This window comes from Schistocerca americana, chromosome 11, assembly GCF_021461395.2.
Source record: "Schistocerca americana isolate TAMUIC-IGC-003095 chromosome 11, iqSchAmer2.1, whole genome shotgun sequence".
NCBI lineage: Eukaryota > Metazoa > Arthropoda > Insecta > Orthoptera > Acrididae > Schistocerca > Schistocerca americana.
The window spans coordinates 154,407,245-154,428,059 of NC_060129.1; the positions used below are offsets into that span (position 1 = coordinate 154,407,245).

General features: G+C 42.4%; 1 protein-coding gene across 1 annotated transcript in view; it reads right to left on the reverse strand.

Moving 5' to 3' along the window:
* Positions 1–1,307: 1,307 nt before the first annotated feature.
* The window catches only part of LOC124553785 (cortactin-binding protein 2-like), a 312,986-nt gene continuing 293,478 nt past the window's right edge, over positions 1,308–20,815 (reverse strand). Inside the window, exons 2-4 of the mRNA XM_047127762.1 lie at positions 16,433–17,006; positions 12,450–12,596; positions 1,308–1,790 (exon numbers count right to left, since the gene is read on the reverse strand). Of these exons, the coding sequence (XP_046983718.1) occupies positions 1,403–1,790; positions 12,450–12,596; positions 16,433–16,995 (1,098 nt within the window). The 5' untranslated portion in view covers positions 16,996–17,006 and the 3' untranslated portion in view covers positions 1,308–1,402. The remainder of the gene's footprint in view (positions 1,791–12,449; positions 12,597–16,432; positions 17,007–20,815) is intronic.

Genomic DNA, 20,815 nt, shown 5'->3' on the forward strand with positions numbered 1-20,815 from the left:
TACAGGGCAGGAAGCACGAAATTTGGATTTAGGAGCCCAAAACATATGATTATGGAATCGCTGAGGAAAGATCTGCCACAGTTTCTTACCAACTGGTATTTTTGGTCATGGCACGCAGGGTGGCTCTGGATAGTTACTGCTAGATATTTTACGGTAGGTGACTTACTGTTTCCAGCAATTTGTGATCAGCAGTGTAATTGTACGGTAGTGGATTTCTTTTCCTGTGTATGCACAGTATATTACATTTATTTATGTTGAGGATCAAGTATTCATCAATGCCGTGGAGGTCACTCACCAAGTCAATACTGCCTTCTGGCGTCGCTGCTTCCTCATAGAGAATGTTAAGGAGCTTCCGTGTGTAACGCCGCCACATGAGGGTCACAGAAGCTCTGGTTCAGAATGCAGTCTGCCACTTTGGTCACACATGCACGCACAGGGATGCCAAGTAATTGTATCACAGCAGACAGGGGAATGAATGTTCCAAATGTGGTCTGCTTCCAAAACGCCTACAGAGACGCAAAAGTGTAATTTGGGGAAACTGCCATATAATTCCAGTGATCGCTCCATGTCTCACGTGATTGAGTATAATTCCCTGAGAGATGGTTGGTTGTTCTCTAAGAGCAGCAAGGGAGGTGTGTGGGAGAGGAATGATTTTAAGTGGTTCTTCAATTCTCTTGATTTGAAGGTGAGCTGGCAAGAAGGCTGCAGATGGTGTGAACATGATGTGGTGTGAGCACTGCTACAAATGTGACATTGCAGTTAAACACGAAAAGTACTTGTGCAGTGCATGCACAGAAGTGAATTCAGTGTGAGGTCGCAAGTGAAGATACATTCTAACTGAACAGCTTATATGGCAGTAATTTGAGTATGGTGCAGTTCGCAGTGATGTAATGTAGCAACATAGACACTGCTAGCAAATGGTTTGCAGTAATTAGGTAATGTAGGAGACTGGTGCAAAGAACTAACATTAACGCACAACAACCGGTATTCTCGCATTTGTGTCTTGGAAGAGATTGGGTGTTTACATTTCGAAATACAGCCGGTTGTGAGAGATGTCGGCTGTATTCTTGTAAGCTGTTTGAATACTGTATATGGGACGAGAAACACAATACAGAGAGGGAGAGAGAAGTGGAGTTTATGAATGATGGAGTATTTTGCAATTGTTGCCGAGCTTTTGCAGAAATTGCTTGCGAAATGTTTTACATAGTGAATTCTCAAAAGGAAGGTTTCTCACGTTGGTTTACAGATATCTCCTGTTGTTGCAGTAGTTGTGGTGTTACTGGAGTAATTGTGTGGACTGCAAAAGGTAGAAATGAATAGAGAAAGTGATTTTTTTTTCAATTTTTTATTTTAATATCCTGTACAATGAAGTACAGGATGTCATTTCCTCTAGTGGCGCGTATTAACTCTGTGTTAGCATCTCTACGAGCTGCTGACCGCTCTGCCGACTGGCGATGTCCAGGGGGGTTTTCCCGTCATTAGTCCTCACCCCCCTGTCGGCTCCGGCCTGCAGCAACGCAGCCGCCGCTTCTGTGCGGCCATAGTATGCCGCGCAGTGCAGCGGCGTCCACCCCTCCGGAGTCCTGGCGTTGGGGTCGGACGCCGCAGAGAGCAGCAGCCGCACCACAACCGCGTCGCCTCTCCATGCAGCCCTGTGCAGGGCGGTCCGCCTGCGCTCGTCCCTCTCCCGCACGTCCGCCCCAGCCGCGAGCAACGCCCGCACCTCCTCCACCGCCCCCTCCTCAGCCGCCTCTATCAGCCTCCAGCCTCGCTCTGCCCCAGAAAGGCTCCTGCACAAAACATAGACACACTTACTCTCAACTATCGAGACACACACACCGAATGAAAGAAACTGTCACAGCCGCGAAACTGCCAACAATTCTGAATACACTTCTTCCGAGCGACAAGTCACAAATCTAGAAATCTCGCTTCTGCGATACGGGTTAACCAGCGTATTGCAGACAGATCCACAGCACTAGCCCATAACCAAAAACTTCAGCCATCTCCCATTAAAAATAGGTGCACTCCATCCCGTAACAAATTAATTTGGCACATTTCCTCACAATTCACTCCACAGATCCGCCTCCTTTCACCTCGGCATGCAGTTGCTACCCAATCCTTCATCTACATTCAAACAGACCCCTAAAACTACCTTCTCTAGGTACGAATTCCTTCTGTCACTTAGGAAGAAAACACTAGAAACCATACACATCTGTAAGTACTGAAATACAATTTCCTCATCAGACAGCTAAGTGATTCAGACCAGTAACATGGAAATTTCCTGACATACCGACAAAAGATATAAAAGTCACTGCTTCGTACACAATAAGTCGGTCGACATATTTCAAATACAACAAGGGCACCAGGTCGACTCTCCCTGACACACACACACACACACACACACACACACACACACACACACACCTTACAGACATTCCTCCTTAGCCATTTTACACTTCTTGTCAATAATTTGTTAGACATTCATATTTCCTTTTGCCTGCTTTATTTGCTGAATTTATATAGTTTCTTCTTTTAACAGTTGAATTCAGTATCTCTTGCATTAACCAAGGATTTCTATTTGGCCCTGTTTTTTACCTATTTGATCTTTTTCTACCTTCTCTGAAAGCTACCGATTCATCCCCCAAAACTTTATTCTTTGTTTTTCATTGTCCTACTTTGTTATTGTGTGTGCTGTAAGTCCATTGCTTCCTTCTCTAACAGTAAGTTTCTCACTTTTTTCGTTGCAACGTAACCTGTTGTGTTTGCATCCCAAACATTTCCCCACTTCCTACCTTTCCAAGTCTTGCGTCTCATCCTGGCGTTCTATTTTTTTCTGCTTTGTTTCATATTCTCTACGGAGCATACTGATTTTGATATCAGCATGTGCTGCATAATTAATACTATTATCCTGGACACAAAGTATACAATTCGACACTATCGATGATGTTTTCAGTGTGCATGTAGCACATGTAGGTGTGTCATCTTATATGGAGCGTTTTTAAAAATTCTTTTACCTGTAAGTATGTACTTCCTGCGCCAAATTACGCGTTATTACCCGCATGATTTGTTTGCACGAAAATTGAAAAATTTCTATTTGTTGCCTGCTCCTGATATAATTTCAACACTAATTCTCTCTGTCTTCCATGACTGCGAGTAGAAATGGGTGTGCTTCTGTTGCCTGCCTGAGGTGCAGGAGGGTTTTGAATCTTCACTGGATTCCAAAGTCGATCAAATCTGCAGCTGATTATCTTGGTCAATCAAAGCAGAAAGTACTTGAATCTCTATACAGGAGGGAATCAACATCTACATCTACATGGTTACTCTGCAATTCACACTGAAGTGCCTGGCAGAGGGTTCAATGAACCTGTTTCATACTATTTCTCTACCATTCCGCTCTCAAATGGCGCGTAGGAAAAAGGAACACCTCAATCTTTCCATTGGAGCTCTGATTTCTCTTATTTTATTATGTTGATCATTTCGTCCTACATAGGTGGATGTCAACAAAATATTTTCCATTGGAAGAGAAAGCTGGCAACTGAAATTTCGTAAACAGATCTCGCCGCAAAGAAGACAGCCTTTGTTTCAGCGACTGCCACACCAACTCGCGTATCATATCAGTGACACTCTCACCCATATTGCGCGATAACGCGAAATGAACTGCCCTTCTTTGCACTTTTTCGCTGTCCTCCGCCAATTGTACCTGGTAAGGATCCCACACCGCGCAGCAATATTCCAGCAGAGGACGTACAAGTGTAATGTAGGCTCTCTTTGGTAGGTTTGTCGCATCTTCCAAGTTTCTGCCAACAAAGCGCAGTCTTTGTTTCGCCTTTCCCACAACATTATCTATGTGGTCATTCCAAGTTAAGTTGCTCGTAATTGTAATCCCTAGGTATTTAGTCGAATTGACAGCCCTTAAATTTGTGCGATTTATCGTATACCCAAAATTTAGCGGATTTCTCTTACTACGCTTGTCGATGACCTCGCACTTTTCTTTGTTTGGTGTCAACTGCCACTTCCCGTATCATAAAGAAATTCTCTCTAGATCATTTTGTAATTGGAATTGATCATCTGATGATTTTACTAGACGGTAAATTACAGCGTCATCTGCAAACAATCTAAGGGGACAGCTCAGATTATCACCTAGATCATTTATGTAAATCAGGAACAGCAGAGGGCCTATGACACTACCTTGCGGAACGTCGTATATGACTTCTATTCTACTCGATGATTTGCCGTCTATCAGTATGAACTGTGACATCTCTGCGAGGAAATCAAGAATCCAGTCACACAACAGAGACGATACTTCATACGTATCAAATTTGATTAATACTGGATGTATACGTGGACAAGGAAAAAATTCCCGGATTTTTCCCGGATTTCCCGCTTAAAAATACACTTTCTCCCGCGTGAAAACACTTTTTCCGTCTTAAGTGACAGTATATTTTCCCTTGGAAGTGCAAAACTTATCAATCCTTTGAATGGTTATGGTTTTGGACATGGGCGTAGAATTTCCCGGCACTTTAGAAAACGAAACTCAGGGAAAAAGACACGTTTTGGAAATATCTTTGACGTGCAGCAACATGTACGTTGCGTATTTTCATATTACGACAGCACACATTAGAATTCCACCAAACACAGCATGTTACTTTACGAATCACTGAAATCGAGATTGCGATGCGCTTTTGTAAGCCAGTCACAGCTCATGTCACGTGATCTCGCCAGCTCATGACAGCGAGTATTCAGAGCATAGGGCGCGTGACGTAGTCAGCCAATAGCAACATCCCTGCTAAGCAGCGGTTACACACGAGTTAACGGCTTACATTAATATACATAGTGTTGCTACAAGAGAAGCAAAGCTTCCGCATATAATATTGGTCACAAAGGTTAATAAGCTGCAAGAGAAGCTAATCTTTCAATATGATGTTGATTTTTTGTGCGTGTTACACTTTAAGATACATCACACAAATGTGGCAGGAAAATTTTCAATAATGACATAAATGTCTGATCTCCAGGGTTCGAAATTCTTCTACATGGCTTGTCATCAAAGAGTTGATTTTTAAATGGAGTCAAACACTCTGTGATTTAAGAATTTCATCGTACATCCTCGCGCATAGTCCAACTTATGTTAAAGGATATTTACTTTGAAAGTAACGCTTTTCAACCAGCATTCGCAATATTTTTCCTCGACCTGCTGGAAACAGGTTCGTTCCAGCAGCTGCCGGAGAGCGCCAGGTAAGAGGCGCCCCGCACTTGCGCAGCTAACATGACGTAGGAAGCCCGTATGTACGTACGTGTAAAACATTGAAAGATCTTACATTACGTTGTAAAAGCAGTAAGACGTCACAGGGTACTCCAAGAAATCAGAATTTCGTGAACCATACTAAAATGTGCACATTTAAACTGCAACGTAAAGCGCACATTCGTATGTCCAGATTCAGATGTAAATTATCTTGGAGTACCAGTGCTGCATTATCTCATGTTTGGTTCTTTATTATGGCATAATGCCATACGTGCTAGAAGATGAAAACTTGCACTTGAAATGCAGCGAACAGTTGAAACTAGCCAGTACTATGGAATTAAAAGTTTAGTTTCAAATACATTGGATGCCTCTGCGGAAAAGGTTAATGAAAGCCAAATTTCTTTAGCAAAGAGACAAAAATAACTTCATTGTTCTGCAAGGCGATTGGTGCTTGATGTCAGAAATGTGGAAACAAAATAAAATCTGAAACTAATAATGTATATCAGCCTTCGGTAATTATGTGAATGCATTTTAATTCACTTGATACCTCCCGGCCAAAGATATCCGTTTTGCTCTCATTTGACGCGAGAGTAAACGAAGGAGAAACAGGAAAACCACTGAACGTCAACACGGGTCACGTGGAGACTGCCCACTGTAGTTCAGACTTCTCTGCGCATCAGCCTCGCATCTACGATATTTGCGAACCGGTCAACACTAAAAAAATCGAATTTTCAAAAGTACCCTAGGGCATCTTGTAAAACACATCATTCTGAAAAATTTGAAACAAAAACATACGTGCTCGAGAAAATATAAGACATGTTATTTGGCCTTAAGTGTGCCAAAGTGTAGTGCCACGCCTCTTCGTACAGCGTTCTCCTATCGCACGTCACTGTATTTCACTCTGTGGAATTGAAACGTGTATATTTTGTAAGCGATGACATCAAACTATATTCAGGACAGTGGGAATAGAAATGTCCTGTGCTGCCTCTCCTGCTCCCAGTCATCCAGTTTGAAAGCCTGCCCCTCTTTAATTTTTAAAAAAACTCGCCATTAATAGCGGATGGGATTATTTGTAATCGGGAGAACAAGAACTCTTCAGAAAATTTGGACTCTTGATTGCCTAATAGCTAATAACTTCCTGTTTTGTGTGACAAAAGTAAAATACAGGATGCATAAAACCAATATAGACAAGAGACAAGCAAGAAAGTACACATTTCAATACTTACCTCCTAGCATTTTTTCTCTCTAATCTTGCTACAGCTTTAAATGGCGTGCTTTGCTTTCTGCACAAGAATCTATTACCTCACCAAAGTTCGTCAAACTTTTTGCTGCATGAAAAATCGAAATTTCGTTATCTAATACTGAAAAAGCTGTTAATACAAATAACACCCAAGACTGGTGTGGTTTCTGGATCTGATTACGTCCATTTTGTCACTGTATGCTAAATAAAACAAAACAGGCCTTTCTAATATTGTAGCAAATTTTGTAACACACACACCAAATTAGCGAGACTGTTTTGGCACAAATGGTCATTTTTAAAACACGATAGAATATAATTCACCAAGTACCAATATCAAATGCCTATTAGCCCTACAACAAGCAAAAAGCTTTATGTTAGGAAATAGTTTCACATTTCATTCATACGCACCAGTTTCTCAAGCATGAGATCGGAAAGTAGTATTACAAAATTCTTATATAAATTAGGAATAGTCTCATCCTTCCATAATTTGTGTGATGTCCCCGTTTATTCTGCTTCCTCGTTCTAACAATCTAGTCATCACCAATTCTGTGGACATTCCTGCCACTGTCAAAATTTGTTCGCCGATCAACTTCAGCAGCCCTGCCAGAATCACCGGTTTAGTTACCCCGCGATTGTTCTGCCATTAGGTGTTGTTACAAACTCGTACAAAACGTTTTCTGCGTTACTTCCGAATCAGAACTTAAGCGGCTGCTAGCTGGGGACTGTGCAACTGGTCCTTACTAGTGTAGCGATCTGGCCAGAAAGTTTCTGTCAAAATTTCATTTTCTTGGATACAACGAGAAGATAATACGTAATCTTACCCACTTGTTATTCCTGCAGTCGTTTATTTCCATTCTGGTAGACTGAATCTATGGATTTCGCTACGAATTATAACAAAGCCGATCATTCGAAAACCCAATCAACCACATCATCAGACAGCGACTGGCATTCATCCGTTCGGCTTTACTCCGCTCAGCTCGTACGGCCCCATCCCCTTTTGTCTGCAGAAAGTTTATTTTCTAGATGCGATGAGGATTCTCCTGACATATCACATACACTACACACGCATTCAAAAATCAACTTACGATTCATTCATAAATGAACTTTAAATGTGTTCAGAAACCAACAAGGATGCGTTTCAAAATCAAATGATCGATAGATCAACGTGCCTTGGATGCTAGGCGCTTTGTGAAACAAGTTTTTTTCCTTGAGAATATGAATTTGGCGCCCCCTTTTCCCGGTACCATCTTGCTGCTTGCTGCGACTGCTTGCACAGCGAAGCGGGAGAATCTGCTTCTCAAACGCGACTCAACTGCGCATACGCATGAGCTCGCTCGCAACTGCTGACACGAATGTAATGTAAACAGTTGTGACTTCACGGTCATCGGAGGCAATTTGTTGTTATGAAGTATTGCACAGTCTTCCTAAAGCCTTTGACACATTTTGCTGTTGGCAGACGCTTGCATGAGGACTGTGTGTCGACATCGTATATGGTGCATTTCCTTTGCATTTTAAGTTATTTTGGTTTTTTCTCTAGTTAAGTTTCATTGTTGCAGTATTATTCTGCAGTTGCGGGATACAGTAATATCATTTGTTAGAGTAACGGTTCTTACCAGTCAAAATTACAAAAATTTAACTGAAAACTAAAACAATGAAAAATTCCCGGAATTCTAAAAAATTCCCGGGTTTTTCCTGGTTTTCTCCCGGATGAAAAAATTCCCGGGATTTTCCCGGATCTCCTGGTGGTCCCGGGTCGTATACACCCTGTAGAAGATGAAAACGTGCCCTTGAAATGCAGCGAACTGTTGAAACTAGCCAATAGTGTGGAATTTAACACTTTGTTTCAAACAAACTGGCTGCCTCAGCGGAAAAGATAAATAAAAGCCGAATTACTTCAGCAAAACGACAAAAGTAACTTCATTGTTCTGCAAGATAATTAATGTTTGACTGTCAGAAAGGTGGAAATTGTATTAAAATCTGGAACTAATGACATATTTTAATCTTCCATAATTGTGTGAATGTATTTTAATTCACTTGATATCTCCCAGCCACAGAAACCACTCTCTTTCATTTGACATGACAGCAGTGAACAAAGAGGAAACAGCAAAGTCACTAAATGTGAACACAGATCACCCCCCCCCCCCCCCCTACAAGTCAACTTTGAGGAAATTTAAGACGTGTTATTTGGTCTTAAATGTGCCGAAGTGCAGCAGAAATTAAAATGTCCTTTGTTTTTTAAGCAAAATAACCTCGCAATTAATACTGGATGGAATTATTTGTAACCGGAAGAAGAACTCTTCAGAAAATTTGGATTCTTTATTGCCTAATAGCTAATAACTTTCTGTTCTGTGTGACAAAATGAAATACAGGACACACAAAACCAGGTAAGACAAGAGACAAGCAAGACAGTACATATTTCTTCAATCCTTGCGTTTTTTCTCACTAATCTTGCTATAGCTTCATATGCCATGCTTTCCTTTCTGCGAAAGAATCTGTTACCTCATCAAAATTCGTCAAATGTTTTGCTACATGAAAAATCGAAATGTCGTTGTCTAATACTCAAAAAGCTTTTAATACAAATAGTACCAAAGACTGGTGTGGTTTCTCGATCTCATTACGTCTATTGTCACACGAAAGAAAATAGGCCTTTCTAATATTGCAGCAACTGTAACACACACCAAACAAGCGAGGTTGTTTTGGTAATAATGGTCGTTTTTATAATACGGCAGAATGTAACTCTGCCAAGTAATAATATGAAATGCCTGTTTGGCCTACTAGAAGCAAAAGGCTTTATGTTAGGAAATAGTTTCGTGTTTCATTCATAAGCTCCAGTTTCTTAAGCATGAGCTCGATAAGTAGAAAAGCAGTAGTACGAAATTTTTGTATAAATTTGGAACCACCCCGTTTCTTCTCCTTCCTCGTTCTAACAAAATCTTCTCATCCCTAATTTTGTAAGTATTCCTATCATTGTCAAAGCTCATTCTCCAGTTAACTCTACTAACTCTGCCAGAATCACCGGTTTCATAATTATCCAGCAATTATTCTCCGGTTAGGCGTTATTACGTGTTCGTACAATGCGTTTTCCGCGCTACTCCCAGAATGGAACTTAAGCGGCTGCTAACCAGGAAATGTACAACTTGCCCTCTCTAGTGTAGCGACCTGGTCAAAAACTTTGTCGAACTTTCATTTGCTTTGATACAGCGACAAGATAATACGTTAATATTTCGTATCTGTTATTCCTGTCGGTTGTTCATTTCCACTCTGGTAGTCTGAATCTATGGACGTAGCTATTCGCTCATCATCTGCATACCAGTCACATACACATACTACATTCACCCGTGCGGCTTTATTCCGCTCAGCTCGTGTAGCCCCGCCCCCTTTTGTCTGCAGGAAAGTTTATTTCCAGATGCGACGAGGATTCCCCTGGCAGGTACATCACGTACACTATGCACGCATTCAAAAGTCAACTTATGATTCATTCAGAAATCAACTTAGAATGTGATCAAAAATGTTCAAAAAGCAACAGGGATGAGCTTCAAACTCTTTTGAATAATCGATAGACCAATGTGCTCTAGATGCTAGGTGCTTTGTGAAATAAGGTTATTTTTCCCCAACAATACGAATTTGCCACCCCCCCCCCCCCCCCCTCGCCACCGAAATTGCCGCCTGGTTCAGATACTCCGGTTTGCTGCGTACACAACCAACAGCGACATTCCTGTTTCCAGAAGCGAGAGAAGGTACTACTCGGACACGACTCAACCGCGCATGCGCGTGATTCCGCTCGTAACTGCTTAAATGAATCTGATGTAAACAGTTGTGACTTAATGCTCATCGGAGGTAATTTGTTGTTACTAAGCACTGCATTGTCTTCCTACAGCCTCTCTCACATTTTGCTGTTGGCAGACACTTGTATGAGCACTGTGTGTTTTTTTGTTTATATATGAACAATTTCCTTTGCAATTTAAATTTCATTCCCTCATTCATATTTTGTTGCTGCAGTATTATTCTGCAGTAGCAGGATACAGTAATGTCCTTTGTTAGAGTATCGGTTATTACCAGTCAAAATGACAAAAAATTAACTGAAAACTAAATCTATGAAAAACTCCCGGGATTCTAGAAAATTCCCCTGCTTGTCCCGGTTTTCTTGCGGATGAAAAAATTCCAGAGTCTTTCCCAAATCTTCCGGGCCGTATACACCATGTAATAGTCTCTTGTGAGGAATGGTATTAAAACCCTTCTGGAAATCAAGGAATATGGAATCGATCTTAGATCCCTTGTCGACAGCACTCATTACTTCATGGGCATAAATAGCCAGCTGTGTTGCACAAGAACGGTATTTTCCTAATCCGTGTTGGTTATGTATCAATAAGTCATTTTCTTCAAAGTGAGTCATAATGTTCGAGTACAGTATATTCTCCAAAATTCTACTGCAAATTGAGGTCACTAATATGCGTCTGTAATTCAATAGGTTACTCCTATTTCCTTTCTTGAGTATTGGTGTGACGTGTGCTACTTTCCAGTCTTTAGGAACAGACCTTTCACCAAGTGAACGGTTGTATACGATTGCTAAGAAAGGCACTACTGTGTCTGCATACTCTGAAAGGAACCTGATTCGTATTCCATCTGGACCAGAAGACTTGCCTTTCTTAACTGATTTGACTTGCTTCACAACACCTAAAATATGTGCTTTTATGTCACTCATGCTAACAGCTGTTCTGGTTTCGAATTCTTGAATAGTTACTTTGCCTTTTTGCGTGAAGGAATTAAGGAAAACTGTATTTAGTAACTCTGCTGTAGTGGCACCATCATCATATATATATTTTTTTTTTCAGTAGGACTAACTATCTTTGCCCACGTCGCTTGCTCTTTTCTAAAAATAAAAGTTAACTACCATGGAATTAGGCAAAACTTCTCCTCTGTGAATCAAATCCACTACTCATCACACCTGGTGACCATCATCAATCGAATACAGGAGTTTCTTTACGAGTGACGAGCCATACACTGCTGTACGCATCTCCACTCAGCCACACCCACTGCATTTCTCACTTCTCGAGAGCAGATACCTCAACCATTAGACCAGCTGAGTGCGTTTGCTGGCGTAGATGGAATTACCATTGTGGATGATGTTTTTTACCCATGGTTTGCAAACACTACCGCCAGAGGTTCTCATGTACATCCTCTGCAGTAGGGCAACATCCACCGATTCGATTTCCCTTTTGCTACTCTTCCCACAAGTCCCCCGGGATAAACTCTAGTGCAAGTGTCGATGAGAAGCTGAGTCAGAAGTGGTGGTGTGCTCAGGCAACCGACTGCTCAAGGAGACTGCCTGCAATAAGCAGCAAATCTGGGTTCCTGTTCCAGTGCGGCACGATTTCCAATAGTCACTACAGATGTAACTGACCTGGGAACCATTTAAGGAATATTCGAATTACATTTTAAGACATACCCAAAACAAGCAGTATCCTCATTCCAGTACTAAATATTAACTTTCTGTCATTATTACTTGTATTTCTGTTTACCTTATTTTCGCCATTTCTTCCTCAGTGTCTTCAGTAACTTATATCTACAACCATTTACGTAAGTTTTGTTGAGTGAAATTCAGAATCAATTCGTAAGACACACAATCATCACTAAAAACAAAATCTAGATTCAACACAATATATAAAGAATTTTGGGAATGGGTATGATTTGTATGGGACACTTCCTACGTAACTACAGTTGAGTGACTCTGAACTGAACGTAATTCTCACCGCAAATACAGAGAACGAGAAATCTTCTGCATATGTGCTCAATCTTCAAAATATCATACCCAAAAAAGTGAGAAAGGAGTAACGTTTAATGGCAACTGTAACCTCTATCCAGAAACTGAAGGAATCTGTATTTTATTTTATTTACTATATTGGCTGGTTAATGCCAAAATAAGCAGTACTGTGAGGGTAAGACTTGGGCACGTGTGGCAACACAACTCACCGGAAGTGAGAGACGGCTGCGTCATCAGGTGGAGGGGTGTGTCGGGCAGACGTGGGAGGCGCAGCTGCAGCAGGAGTCCGGCTGTGGCCGTTGTGGGGTTGACTGTCAGAGTTGGCGGTGGACCCGCCCCCTGTGGCGGTCGGCGAGCTGCACAGAGAAACACTGTGTGGGTGGGCATGTTCACACAGGGGCTCACTGCAGGTGGTACAGCTGAGGGCCTGTCCACCGGGGCAACAGAACACACAGTGCCAACAACAGCAGCCCGTCACTTAACATGACTGTGCCACCAATGAACTGGTCTTTTTCTGCACTACTTCTGCCATATTCCCCATTGGCGTAGCCTAAGATGCAAAACAACAAATTGTTAAAAATGAAGCACAAACCAAATTCCAAACATAAGGGCCAACAATTTTGCTGCCCTGACAAAACAACTTTCAGACAGAATTTAGAAGCAGTTAAAGTCAACTGGCTGCTACTTTTGGTTGTGAGGTAATTTGAAAACTGATATATGGTTGCTGAATTATATCACTGGAGGAAGAGAGAGAGAGAGAGAGAGAGAGAGAGAGAGAGAGAGAGAGAGAGAGAGAAACAAACTGATAAGTTGGGGTATCAACTTACTGTTGAAACTATACGGTCATGGATATGCAGGCGCTGTTTGATGTGAAGCCCGAGGGAATGACGAAGATGGACAAGAATTACAAGAGCTATGCTATAAAAGTTATCAAGAGTATATTCAAAATCTGCATATGAGTAAAGCAAATAGAACTGTATACATGCATGTAATGTCTCCACAATTCGATTCATTGAAAAGACAGCAGTGGTGATGTGTTTCTTAAACAACAATTTTCGTGTTGATCAGTTTGCAGTAGAGGCCACCATTAAAAGAAAAAAATGGATTACGCAGTGTATGCAATTTTATCTGCTGGACAACGTTTACAACTTGTGAAGTAACATGTAGTCTATTGAATATGGATCTTTTTTAATTGAAAAGGAAACAAAATAGACTCGTATGGAGCATATGTATCCGAGAGACAGAGGCAACAAATGATAGCTGGATGAAAACGTCACATCAATACTGACGTTGTGGGAGATATGTCGTACACCTGTAGGTGGACAGCAAATATAATCTGCTGTATCCCAGTAGCAGGAAACCTGACGGGGGGAGGGGGCAGAGATTGCCCGTCTGTTTTGTGAAAGGGAATGCACGGAAAATATTCAGGACGATAGCTGAACAGAAGGGAATGTGATTGTAAGGCACAGCATTGAGTGTGACAATGTTATTGTGCTGGCTGGAGTATTCTCTTCTTGTTTGCCCCCAGTGTGCACGACTAGCCCCAGTGTTCATAGCTCCTGCTTTACTGGATATCTCAGGGAGTCATACCCTGCTCTTTGGGGCCAGTCACCCAGGGGTAGCATCTTTTTTAGTAATCAGGAAAGTCCTCAGTCCCGGGTTTGAACTTCACAGTCGCTTAAATTTTGAATAAGAATCATCAGCATTGGTGTCTGAAGACTTCCAGCGTAAGGTGTCACCCTCTTTCAGCCAACAGCCTTTCCAAAGAGGGCGACAGAGGTTCAGGGCACTCTTTCCCTTGAGGTTGGAAACTGGTCCTAAATGAGGAAGAATTGGCAGTGATCAACAACGTGAGGATACAGAAGGCAATGTAAACCACTGCATAAAGATACATAACGTGCATCAACATGACATGTGGCATGTGATTCAATAAGTGTGCTGTACAGACTCTCCACTGGCAAGACTAGTTCCCCATTCAAACCTCCAGGCGAGTAGGCCCAAGGGGGAGGTGACCATGAGAAAAAAAGTTGAGTAATCAACAAAATGATAACGTTCTACGAGTCGTCATGTGGAAAGTAAGGAATTTGTATGTGATTGGGAAGCTAGAAAATAAGAAAAGGGAAATGCTGAGGACGTATCTAGCTGTAGCGGAAAGAAAAGAAAAGTAAAGGAAAGGAAAGGATTTCTGGTCACATGAGAATAGGGTAGTAGCAACAGCAGCAGATAACAGGAGTAGGATTCAGTATCAATAGAAAGGCAGGGCAGAAAGTGAGATACTGTGAACGGATTATAGACGTTCTCGTGAGAATCTAAAGCAAACCAACAACATCCATAGTTCAGGTATACATGATGACGTCGCAAGTTGAAGGTGAAAAGAGAGAAAGTATGAGGATATTGAACAGGTAATTCGGTACATATGTAAGTCATGGAGGGATTGAAACGCAACCATAGGGGAAGGAGTAGAAGAAAGGGTTACACGAGATATGTACTTGATAATAGGAATAGGAGAGAAGTAAGGCTAGTTAAGTTCTATAGTAAATTTATCCTAGTAATAGCTGGTATAGTCTATTCAAGAATCTTGAGACAAGGGGGTATACTTGGGAAAGGACCGAAACATGGGAGGTTTAGTGAGATTTTGAAATCAGATACTGGACTGTAAAGCATACCCAGGAGTAGATATAGACTCATAACAATTTAGCAGTGATGAAGAGTAGGCTGAATTTTACGAGACTCGTCAGGAGCAATCGATGTACAAAGAAGTGGAATACAGTAGTACTAAGGAAAGAAGAGATGAGATTTATGTTCTCTGAGGCTACAGATACTGCGATAATTAACAGCTCAATAGTTGGAAAGAAAAACGTAGGTACAAAGAAGCTAACTGCGAAGAAACCATGGAAAACATAAGAAATCCTTCAGTTGATCAATCAAGGACAGAAGTTCAAAAATATTCAGGAAAATTCAGTAATTGAGAAATATGTCACTTAAGGATGTAATGAATAGGAAGTGCAGAGAAGCTAATGTGAAATGGCTGTACGAAAAATGTGAAGAAATCAAAGAAGGAATGATTCTTGGAACGACTGACGCAGCATATAGAAAAGTCAAAGCAATCTTCCACGGAATTAAAAGCAAGCGTGGTAACATTAAGAGCACAATGGGAATTCCAGTGTTAAATACAGAGGCGAGATCGGATAGTTGGAAAGAGTACACTGAAGGCCTCTCTGATTGGAACAACTTATCCGATGGCGTGACAGAAGAACAAGCAGGAGTCGGTATGGAAAATATTGGTGACTATTATCAGATTTTAAAAGCGCTTTGGAAAATTTAAGATCAAAGAAGGCATAAGGTATAGACAACATTCAATCACAAGTTCTAAAATCATTGGAGGAGGTGGCAAAAGGTCTATTCTCACTGGTGTGTAGAATGTATGAGTCTGGCAATATACAATCTGACTTTGAGAGAAATATAATCTGCACGATTTGGAAGACTGCAAGAGCAGAGAAGTGTGAGAATTATCGCACAATCAGCTTAACAGCTCAAGCATCCCAGTTGCTAAGAAGGATAATACACAGGAGAACGAAAAAGAAAATTGACGTTCCGTAACGTTCATAGGATTTGTGGTCCTGGCGAAAGCGTTCGGCAATATCAAATGTTGCAAGATGTTTGAAATTCTGAGAAAAATACGGGTAAGCCACAGGAGAAGTCGAGTAATTTGCAATATGTACAAGAGGCAAGAAGGTAAAATACGAGTGGAAGACTAAGAGCGAAGTATTCGGGTTAAAAAGGGTGTCAGATAGGGATGTAATCTTTCGCCTCTACTGTTCAACCTATATACCGAAGAAGCGATGACGGAAATAATGGAAAGACTGAAGTGGAATTAAAATTCAGGGTGAAATGATACACGATTTGCTGATGACTGATTCCCTCAGTGACAGTGAAGAAGAATTACAGGGTTTGCTGAATGGAATGAACAGTGTAATGAATACAGAATATGGAATTAGAGTAAATCAGAAAGGCGAAATTGATAGAAGCAGTAGAAGTGAAAACAGCGAGAGACTTAGCATCGTGACTGACGATCAGTAAGTAGATGACGTTAAGGTGCTATGCAACTTAGGCAGCAAAGAAACCCATGACGAACAAAGAAAGGACGATGTCAAATTCACACTAGCACTGCCAAAAAGGGAATCGTGCTTACCTAGCTTCTGCTGGTGGCCCTCCGAGCATACTGCAGACTTCAATGACTTCTTGTGGGTACTCGAGCACAGCGTCCGCCCAGCCCCGCGTGGCCATCACCTGCAGGTGGTCCTTTATGAAGGCGACGGCAGCCCTGGTGGCGTCCGGGCACAAGTGCCTCACTGCCGTGACGGCCGTCGCCGCTGCGGTCTCGACGGCCAACTGCGAGATCAGCTGCCGCTCGCAGTCAGCCTTCAGGGCCGACAAGCCGTATTTCTCTGCCGCTGCCAGCAAATGGTGGGCCGTGTCGGGCAGCTGGGGGGCCTGCAGGGTATACGCGTAGGCCACCAGGAGCCTCAGCACCGGGCCCTCCACGTCGTCGATGCTCACCTGGCCGCAGCTGGCCTCTAGCATGTCGTGCGCGAACATCGCTGCGAACACGGGGCTCGCGGCTGCCAACACGGCCCTGTGAGCCGCCACCCTCGTCTCGCCCGCCACCAGCGTCACTAGGGAGCCTTCACCCCCGTCTAGCAGGGCGGCCAGGGCCTCGGTTGTGGTGTTCTGAACCTCCGTAACTGCCGACATGGTGGGTGGTCCTGAAACACAGTGCCACTGAGCAGCCCTCACACTGCACCCTCAACACTTGTACGAGGCGCATGCAGACCTTTATGAAACAACAGCTGTTAAAGTGTTGTACACCCTAAATCAATTGCAACGTCACCAGTTTCCTTCAAATGACAAGGGACCGTACTGCTTCGTGATCACCTAAGGTTTGTAACTACCAGTGTCGTACAATGATAGACTGCTTTCACTTTCTAAAAGTGTTATCGTTCTCAGTCAAAAGATGGTTTATATATGTCATAGCAAAAAAATGGCAAAGCAACCAAGTTCTTTCAGCACTAAAGTTACAGGACTTTTATTTAAATCCAAGCTCGTGGCACCTCTGAGAAAAATTTTCTTCCTCCTTATCTCAGGTTCCACATATCAGTGACGCATCAGAAGCAATGTACATGTAATGCAGAAATCAGTTTCCTCGGTGAATGTCTCAGGGTAGGCACAATTAAACTTGACCGACCGCCTTGACGGAGCGGTTCTAGGAGTTTCAATCCGGAACCGTGAGCCTGCTACGGTCGCAGGTTCGAATCCGGCCTCGGGTATGGATGTGTGTGATGTCCTTAGGTTAGTTAGGTTTAAGTAGTTCTAGGTTCTATTGGACTGATGACCTCCGATGTTAAGTCCCATAGTGCTCAGAGCCATTTGAACCGTTTTGAACCACTGTAAGAGTCTAAATTCATTGGTATCTTTAACTCTCCTTTGAACAGATCGATATCTGCGTCTTCTTTCTTCAGAAAAAGATGAAGCGCCCACCTCCGTGGTAAAGAATGCTGCATAATACAATCTTAAATTATGTCGCCATTTTATCCGAATGTTGCAAGCTATGGTGTACCCAGGTATTTCTAGGTTGAGCAGTTTAGGAATGAAACTCGTTGCCTCCATTTCCAGAGCATGTGTTGTGGAACTTTCGCACGAATATATATTTGCATCTCCTTTTGATGTGGACGTGTTTGTATAGCATCTTTGCCCCACAGAACGTTCGGATACTTATTAGACGACAGATAAGTCATGGCTAAACCAAAGTAAGCTCTATCACAGCTCCGACATCACTCTTGACTCTCCTGGTCGTATGAGGGGCAAACGACGGAGTCAGTGAAGTAGTTCCACACCCTACAGTGTAAACTGGCTTCCTAAATTCAGACAAGTGGGTTTCGCGAGAACGGCGTCCACGTTTTTCGAAACGTGCCGAATCAGCATCTCCATTCCACCAGCGCAAGACGTCTGCCGGATCGTTGCGGTGCTGACAGAGTGACTAAGAATTCGTCCCAAGGCTTCTGTCGCGCCAGCTCGACGTGGATGGAGACGCCGAGGCAGTGCTGAACAGAGCGTAGCGCCGGAGGTCAGCGCAGGGTCACAGGCCAACACGTACACTGCAGGCTTCTGGAAGCCACCCGACCAACCCAAGTCTTCCTTTCCCATCCCTCGTCAGTTAATTGTACATTTGCTTCCGTTTTATATTGCTTTGTCGTTTTTTATGCACTCAATGTTATAGGCTCAAAACTTTGGACGCTGGCGTTGTAATCGCATAATGAACGACTTTTTACTGTTGTTTACAGGTATTGTTACCGTATTTTCCTACATCCAAGTGGTGCTGCATGTCAATAAATCGAGTGGTAAAAGCTGTAAAGCCGTTTACATTTCCATACAGTCTTCGAGCATGGACATGTTCCTCGTCTAAGAAACAGACGTCATTGTCTTATAAATCTTTAATGTATCCCAAGATCAGTTGTGTAGTATTCTACTTTATTGTGACACTCGCAACGCGACTGTAGTTTACACTGAGCTTTCGCAGATTCTTTCACTCAAACGGTTTTCTAAGTAATCACAAATTTGCCAAGATACTGAGTGGGATCGTGTCTGAATTATTAGTAGACAGAGAGCCATGGTCCCGATCACCTTCAGCATATTTTGGAGAGAGAATCTTCGTGCGTGTCTGCGCCGTGTAACCGGCAGAGAAACGTGTGTGAAATGCAAGTAGTGGACTGGATATGCAGGGCGCGGCGGTGAGACACACTGGACTCACATTCGGGAGGACAGTGGTTCGACCACACACCGTGCAGTGGTCTGCAGCAGGTCTGCAGACTAAAGGGCGAATGCGTGGACGTGGCTGCTTGTCATTTGTGTCTTCTGCACGGGTTCTCTGTTTGCTGTCCACCCACACAGGTTTTTCTTCATAGAGTCTCTCTCAATAGCAGTGCCGTGCTGGTGCCCTAGGAGAGGCATGACCTTTTAAGGTAGCCCTACCGGTCTTCATTACCGAATGTTCCACAAATTGCAACAGGTATTTAGCTGTCGGTGTGTCGTTTCCCAGGAAAACCATGAGGAAGTGGCCTCATTTCATCCATCATTAAAGTTGTTTACAAGCTTTCCAATGAGTACGACGTGCATTAAACTACTTTTCAATATTTATATAATTTCCAATGGTGGTGATGTTTCCTTCTACAGTGTAATTTCTGTGTGTGGGTCACACAAGTCAGAAACGATTTCCCGGTGCCATCAATTTGGAATCTTTACAGTCGCCTCATCAGTATGAATTGGAGACTACTTTATTCTTTTTCCATCCGAATTAGAAATTAATCAGTGAAAGCACTCTACACCCTCTCGAAGGTTTTTTGTTAATGAGTAAACATTTGGCTGAGCTTTTGATATTAATTTGGCTGAGCTTTTGATATTAATTTGGCTGAGCTTTTGATATTAATGTATCACTTTCTTCCACCCCTCAGAGGCGTTTTCGATGTGATGGGGCCTTCCACTGCAATTCCACATATCTAATGGCATCTGGTCGTCATCAACCAACAACTGGTACAGAAATAGTCAAATAATCGACGAAACTAGTTTTTCAGACAGTATTTTCTGAATAGACAGCCAACCATGGTCCAATATTTCTAAGACAATATATCGTACTCTGGATAGATTGTTAGATAACAATGTCTTCGTTTTTCTCAAGAGGGGACTTCTTTCCACGTCGTTGATTAAAATGAGAACTGCAACTCGTAATCTCTGGTTCAGGAAATAAATTTCCAGCTGATTGGAATGGACATTCGCAATTACCAGAGTCATTATGAGAGAAGCAGGGTTCCATCCGAGCACATTATTTTCGTTTGTTAAGTAATAGTAAATATTACGACTATGTAGTATGTCTCAAATAGTGAGGTGCATTCTGACTCCTGTCATGTACGCAATTGTCTTTCATGATTCAAACCAACTGTAAGCAGTGGTTAAATTGTGCTCTGTGCAAAATTCTGCCGGACAACTTCCCCTTTCATTCCCTTACTTCAGTTCTTTTTCCTTCAACTTTTCTTCCACTTCGTATTCCGACTATCGATTTCGAGTGCCCCATCACAAGTTTTGATCTCGCTTAACGATCTGATCGATTTCTTTTCACTCAAAAAGCATTTCCTTAATCTCTTCGTCATTTTCGGAACTAGTTGACGTGCAAGCCAGTACTTCTGTAACTGGTTTGGCTGTGTGTCTGTCCCGGCTGTGGTAACGACTTCACTGTGCTGCCCAGATAGCAGTAACATGTTAGTGTTTTCGGCCGAGAACGATATTAAACAAATTTCCAGTGACCTCAGGGAGAAATCTGAGGGGGAGCTATTCTCAAACACACGCATTTCTTGCTACCAGATGCCGAGACGAAGACAGGCATTGTGAAGAATCTAGCCACACCGAGATCAAGGACCCTGATTAAAATACATAAACATAATCATCTGACTAAGCTAATTATAAAACTACGGGGGCGTTCGATCTGCAACGCTACACTTTTTTCTCGGCCAATTTTAGTTGGAAA